General features: G+C 35.7%; 1 protein-coding gene across 1 annotated transcript; it reads right to left on the bottom strand.

Moving 5' to 3' along the window:
• Positions 1-1,598: 1,598 nt before the first annotated feature.
• Positions 1,599-5,895, bottom strand: LOC107589659 (cofilin-2-like). Its single transcript, XM_016278162.1, has 4 exons — positions 5,868-5,895; positions 3,660-3,780; positions 2,817-2,893; positions 1,599-2,305 (listed from the first exon to the last, which is right to left on the bottom strand). The coding sequence occupies exons 1-4, from the start codon at positions 5,893-5,895 to the stop codon at positions 2,193-2,195; spliced, it is 339 nt and encodes a 112-aa protein (XP_016133648.1). The 3' UTR covers positions 1,599-2,192.
• Between the last annotated feature and the right edge of the window lie 1,394 nt (positions 5,896-7,289).

The raw sequence follows: 7,289 nt of genomic DNA on the forward strand, positions 1-7,289 counted from the left end.
TGTGAGAGTTTATAATCAAACACAATTATTTTCTGATTTCTGATACTAATGACAGATCAATATATCAGCCAGGCCAATTAACTGCTGGATACTTGGCCATTTTGAGATGACTGCATTGTCGATAACCCCCGTGTCAGTTCCAAGATAATAATAAACATAAGTAAACAATATTTTAAAAAAATATTATATATAATACATTTAGCATATAATTAATTTAATAAATTTTTTAAATAAATTTTTCATTTATTATCAGTAATTTTATGTAAATCTCATTTGCTATCTATGAACTCTCTAGATTATTGTCATTCGCCATTGAAAACCCCATTTTAGATGAATATCAGTCTATATCATATCATATCCAGGTCTGCACCCCCAAAATATGTGCCTACATGCACAGAGAACTAGTTTCATAAGGCAAGGCAAGGCAAGTTTATTTGTATAGCACATTTCATACACAATGGTAATTCAAAGTGCTTTACATAAAATAAAATAAAAACAATAATCACAACAATAAAACAAGGAATTTAAAAAAATTCCTATATAATAATAAATAATAAGCACTACTACAAAAGTGTGTTCATAACTGAACTATAATCAACAGCACAGATAAAGGCCAGTACTTTCCTTCTCTGAGAGCTTTTATGGCAGGGATTTTTAGGGATTAGATTTGTAACAATCTACACATTGTATTTTAAAATGGTCTGTGATATTTGAGAGCAGCCCCCTAAGTTGTTCACTGAAACAGAGACCTTCCTTTCATTGGTGCTACTTCACTGAAGAGTGAAAACCGCTCTTTATAACTGCTGCCCAGCCTGTCCACCAGCGTCCCTTTTGTAGCTCTTTGGAAGCATGTTCAGTTTTGCCATTTGTGGACAACGATGACAAGACACAAAAGCATGCTGGCCATAAATAGCGCCGAGCAGCAGAGGATTGCTCCCTGCCTGCGGATCAAATTCTCCAAAGGGAAAAGCAGCTACTGGCCTCAAGCCCAGATCTTCTGCAAGACCACGCTCATAGAAACCGCCTGGCCTGTGAGAAGTAGTGAAGGAGGCTGGGCTGCTCATTTAAACTTTATTAAGTGCTTTAAGACAGCGGCTTCCCCCAATCTGAAGATGTATGCATATGATTTCGCATTAGTGAGTTCAATGCTTTACTTGATTGGTATGAAAGAATCAGAATGCCTAAAAAAGCCAAAAGCCAAACCAAATACTAACAAACCATTCAATAACCAGAAAATGAACGTCTGTCGAGAGAAACTTTGAATATTGCTTAAAGCAGATTTTAAAAGTCTTGAAGCTTGTATTGACCTTTTGTACTTCTGTATCTATACAGCATTACAGGATAGAGATCGATAGAAATGACCGACCATTTCATTGAGCCAAGAAATCCATTCAAGAATTCGGCCACAACATTTTATTTCAAAGTGGCACCTTCCTCGATCTCAAAAACAATGTTTCACTTCAGGCTGCAAATATTGCCATCTTTACAGATAATATTGTGTTTTCATGTAGTGTAAAAAAAAAAAAAGATCATTCCAAGCAGCTCGGCCTTCACGTTCAGAGGTGCGTTTGAATCAAACGCTGCAGTGGAGGAGTTCAGAACTCATCTGTTTATGTCCATATGCGTAACAGGAATGAAAACTGTGGTAACTTCTATTCCGTGCTGACAGACAAAGAACTTCCAGAAAGTCCTCCTTCAACTGGTAGTGTAAAAACCAAAAGTGCTTCGTTGATCTGCATAAACGTAATGTGTTCGCCATGTCAAAAGAGCCAAATTAGGTAGAAGAGTTCAAATAAATAGTTTCAAACGTGTAAAGTGCTTGTCACCGGTTAACACATTGCTGTGAGGCATTAATGTACAGCAGTCTTCTTACAGCATAATAGAATATCTCTGTGAATACATCATATCAACTCTTAATATCTGCTCATCCAAGCTTTCTACTGTCGTTTGGCAAAACACAAAGAGGGAGGCAGAAAGTTCTTTGGGGACGTTATAAAAGCTAACTGCAAAAGTAAGCTAGCATTCAACTGGTAGATTTTTTTCTTACATATGTTAATGAGATCTCTTTAATGTGGAAAAACAAAAGAAAAAGGAAATAACGACAAACTAGGAGTATTCCTTCATGATCATATGATAGAGACAGCTGCTAAGATGAAAGCGTGTGGAATCCAGATGGCACATGGCTGTTGAGTTTACAATGGTCTCCCCTCCAGCGATACGACCACACTTCCGCCCAACTTCTCTGCCAGGGTTGAGCGGTCCTGAATGTCGTCTAAACCATTAACCTGCCATTCGTGTTTGATCCCTGAAAAAGGACACGATTGCATTCGATTTCAAAATAAGGACTTTTAATAAAAAATGCTGTACTACTGGCGTGTTTTGTTTCAATGTGAACATGAAGTTATGTGTGCTTTCTTTGTTCCTGATCTTACTGGGATTGATAAAACAAAATCCAAAACTACATGGCCCTGTGTGAAAAAGTGTTTGCCCCCTAAACCTAATAACTGGTTGGGCCACCCTTAGCAGCAACAACTGCAATCAAGCGTTTGCGATAACTTGCAATGAGTCTGTTACAGCGCTGTGGAGGAATTTTGGTCCACTCATCTATGCAGAATTGGTGTAATACACTTTTTCACACCACTGTGTATATATATATGAATGTATGTTTGGTTATTTGGTGTCATAGCTGTTACAATATCATTCAATTTCTTGGAAGAATGTATTGACCAATCATCACTCAGGACCCAGCATCCAGATACTATCTGTTTTTGTAAAGATGCATTATGGGTATTCTTAGCGAATATGACTGTACTCACCTGTAAACTTCTTCTTAATAGCATCTTTCGAGCTAGCATAAATCATCTTGCTTTTTAACGGCGCACCTTCAGGGGCCCTATAATCAAAAACACCAATGCTCAGTACACATGCTAACATCAAAGAAAACAGAATTGACATGTGTTAGAGGATAGCAGAATTGAAAAGCAACAAACAGCAAGGTTATTATTATTAACTGAAGCTTTTATATAGATGAAATTTCCTAAGCCTGACGTTAAACTATCAGTGTATTCTGGGGGGGGGGGAAAGCTAGACAAGTGACATCTGGGCTGCGTTCAGCCCCAACAAAAACGGTGCAAAAGCATGTTTGACACACCCACCAAACAAGAGAAAACGCATCTCAAACCCCGTTGCACACCGTTTCCAGGAAACATGTTGTTCAAAACGGAAACCGTCGCAAAATGGTGCACACCGGTTTGAGCTTGAACTTGCCCCTGGCTTGACAGGTAAAATAACTGATCGCAGTTCGCTTGCTGGATTTTCTGGTACTGATACAATGTTGTATGCACTGCTATAGGTAGATCTAACAAGTTCTAAGACAAAAAAAACCAAAACAACAAAAATTGGAACTAAGACTTCAACAAAACAAAAAAGATACAAATTTAAAATCAAAATACTAAAAATGCATGAATAAATGCATAAAAAACTAAATGCAAAATTATATTTAAAAATGCATAAATAAGTAAATAAGTAAATAAAATATATTTTTTAAAAAGTATCTGTAATTATTAGGGTTGCAAATGGGCAGAAAATGTCCCCAAAATCCTGGAAATTTTCTGCCCCTTTGCAACCCTTATAATTATCTTGGCAGTCAGACTACGTACCAAAATATAAATACCAAGTCTTCTTTCTTGGACTCTTTAGTTTCATAAGTGGCATCGTATAAGCCGTATCTGCAGTCATTGAGAGGTAAGAGCTTCGCGAAGCAGGCGTAGGGATCATCGGCTGTTCAAAACGGAAACCGTCGCAAAATGGTGCACACCGGTTTGAGCTTGAACTTGCCCCTGGCTTGACAGGTAAAATAACTGATCGCAGTTCGCTTGCTGGATTTTCTGGTACTGATACAATGTTGTATGCACTGCTATAGGTAGATCTAACAAGTTCTAAGACAAAAAAAAACAAAACAACAAAAATTGGAACTAAGACTTCAACAAAACAAAAAAGATACAAATTTAAAATCAAAATACTAAAAATGCATGAATAAATGCATAAAAAACTAAATGCAAAATTATATTTAAAAATGCATAAATGCATAAATAAGTAAATAAAATATATTTTTTAAAAAGTATCTGTAATTATTAGGGTTGCAAATGGGCAGAAAATGTCCCCAAAATCCTGGAAATTTTCTGCCCCTTTGCAACCCTTATAATTATCTTGCAGCAGTTAGTTAATGTCATGTAATCAAACAGACGGTGAACACTATTAACAGCAATGCTTAAATCTCTACACTATTCACATGCCATTTTAAAATGTATTCCTCAAAACTTACTTCTTACACTCTAAAAAATGCTGGGTTAAATACAACCCAGTGCTGGGTAAAATAGGGACAAACCCAGCAATTGGGTTTTTTTGACCCAGCTGTTGGGTACTACCCAGAAGGCTGGGTTAAACATTTAAACCAACCGCTGGGTCAAAACAACCCAATTGCTGGGTTTGTCCCTATTTTACCCAGCACTGGGTTGTATTTAACCCAGCATTTTTTAGAGTGTACCATGTATTTTTATCTCCTATTCTTATACTGACTAGTACCTAGTTTTACTGGTGTAATTATTCATGATATTACTTATGAGATATTATTAGAGGACTAAAATGAAATACTAGAGGATTAAATTTGAATATTAGTAACCAACGGTGATTGCTATAGATTCAAATAAGAACTTAATTAGATACTAGTACTAGCTATTCTTTGGATATAATGAACTACTCCAACTGCACTGAGATAAATCAATAAATAATACATAACTTAATATTTGTCTTGTTTTCCAATACAAATATTTAAAATTCTTAATTTCAGATCAATTTACTTGAGAAGCAACATGACTTAAAACAGTTGTATTTAGATGATATATACTTGTTTCAAGCAAAAACTCAAAATAATTAAGAAATGATAATATATCAAACATAAATAATAAACAAAATAATATCACCCTAGTTCCTACTTACTAGTACCTACTCCACTTTAACTACTAACTATTCAATGGATATAAGCAGCATCTGATTTTTCTTTACTTTCCAGAGCAATTTATTTTGTACTTATTTATAATATCTAGGAAAATGGCTACTTGATAGTTGAATTGAAAAACAAATACTAGTAAGACTAAAAAGTCACTGTCATCAATTGAAATACATTCTATTCAGAATATATACAGAACAAAGAGACACCTATACTTAATTATAATTATTATTTTTACAACTATTATAAATTACAAATATTATATATACTAGTAACAAAATGTAAAAAGTACTGGAATGTGCTAAGCATTTAGTAGTAAGTAAAAGTACTGGATATGTAATATTATTGAATAAGTATTTAGTGGATTTTCAATATTTAATAAAAAGCTAGTGTCAACTATTATAATAGTTACCAGTATCGAAGGTACTAGTAAGTGTGAGTGGTTAGCAGTAAGTGCGCAGGCGCACAGACGCGCTTTGAGCTTTACATAAAATAATCCGACTCTCTCTCTCTCTCTCTCTCTCTCTCTACCACCACTAAATCATGAACAATTAGCCCAATTCACTCCCCAGGACACACAACAGACATCTGACAGCATAAAACGGCATAACAGTTCTGATTATACACGAATGAGTCCATCAATTCAGCCCCGATCATTGATTTATTTCTCCAGCGCCAGTGAGCAAAAGTTGGAGAGGCGCGCTCAGAATGATTAAAGCACCGGCTAAAATTAGCTAAAAATGGCTGCCTTCAGCTTCAGGCCTGAGATGGAGATTCATATCAAATTAAAACAGATTTCAGTAACCACAAAATAAACTTAGCCAAATATAGCTTTATATTCTTCAACCCGAGCGCAAACAATCGGGGACCTCGTCGCAGCGCCGCATTACATTCCTGCCGGAGCTGAAACCGTGACAGATACCGATCAAAAGTTTGACAGCAAGTGTTTCAAAATAACATTGTAACAGCTATTATGAATTGAGAATGAACAAGGTGTGACAGAAGACCTGTGCTTACCATGCTGTCCGACGCGATGAATCAATAAACGATTATTTTCTTGGTACTTCTATCTGGGAATGTGCACAGCCGAGAGTGTGTGTGTGTGTGTGTGTGAGAGAGAGAGAGAGAGATCACTGCACAGCCGCAGTGAAGGACTGCTCAAGCATATGCACTGTCATTGGGACACTTGGCAATGAAATGGACAAATATGTGCCACCAGAGAAACCATACATTTGAATTACAACTTTGCATAATATTGTTTAAAACAACAATCACTTAAATGTAATGAAAATATGACAATGTTTAAACTTTTAAGCTAGGAACATTACAAGACATTTTAGACCAGATGATAATTGGGAAAAAACAAATATTCATCATAAATGACCATATTCATTAGTAGTTTCAGGCACATCAGCTGATGACCTGATATAAATTAATGTTATACAGTGTACATCATTTAAATGGACAAAGCCAGTTTTTGTTTCTCTTCTGGACAATCTTCATTTAAAGTGCACCTAACTCTGAATACATACAATTCATGCATACCTGAAAATCAGTGATGAAAACAAGTGGTCAAGCCAAATATTAATTTATTTTACATTCAGAAAAAAAATAATAAAATTTACACAGCAGGTAATATGAATCTTAAGACCCATGAAAGGAAAACTGATCATACAGCTTTCTGATGGAGAAGGGGGGTGGGGGACATAACCTATAAAGACAATTTTATAAATAAAGCAAGCAAATTATACCCAAATCTAATAATAAATAACCAAAAACTGAAAAGGGAAGCAACAAAATGGGATGTTTTGGTTCCTACTTAGTGTTTATGCAAGCTATAGGGACCTGAACGAAAGAACTGAGTTAATCTATACAACTACAAAACACAAATTCTGTTTGTTCCTTTGAGCTGTGAGACTTAATTTATCATCAAAAAGGAGACGCAGGTCTGTAAAAATCTATACAAAATAGTAGTCTAGAAATGCAGTTGAGGTACAAAAAAACAACAACAAAATGCACCATTTTGAAATGGCAGACAAAAACACAATGCTTTTTGTCCTGAGTTAATATGTGAATGCAAAAAACTTTTTAGAAAACAGTGCAAATAACAGTTTTTCCTTTCTCCTGCTAGTGAAGGACTTATTCTTTGCTCCATAGGATTAAAGGCCGATTTATAGTCCTGTCACTGGCTGTGAAGATATCCGATCTTGATATCCGCCGCTTGAGTGCCGTTTTGCTTGCACACGTCACACTGCAATTAAACTTTCTTGTGAACAAGAGC

The sequence above is a fragment of the Sinocyclocheilus grahami genome, unplaced genomic scaffold (assembly GCF_001515645.1).
Source record: "Sinocyclocheilus grahami isolate Dianchi unplaced genomic scaffold, SAMN03320097.WGS_v1.1 scaffold118.1, whole genome shotgun sequence".
In the NCBI taxonomy this organism is placed as follows: Eukaryota; Metazoa; Chordata; class Actinopteri; order Cypriniformes; family Cyprinidae; genus Sinocyclocheilus; species Sinocyclocheilus grahami.

Coding starts and splice junctions, on each gene's coding strand:
- LOC107589659 (XM_016278162.1), bottom strand. CDS start 5,895: ATGCGGCGCTGCGACGAGGTCCCCGATT. Junction 3,781..5,867: donor CTGCGACGAGGTCCCCGATT/GTTTGCGCTCGG, acceptor CGTTTTGAACAG/CCGATGATCCCTACGCCTGC. Junction 2,306..2,816: donor TATTAAGAAGAAGTTTACAG/GTGAGTACAGTC, acceptor GTCCTTTTTCAG/GGATCAAACACGAATGGCAG.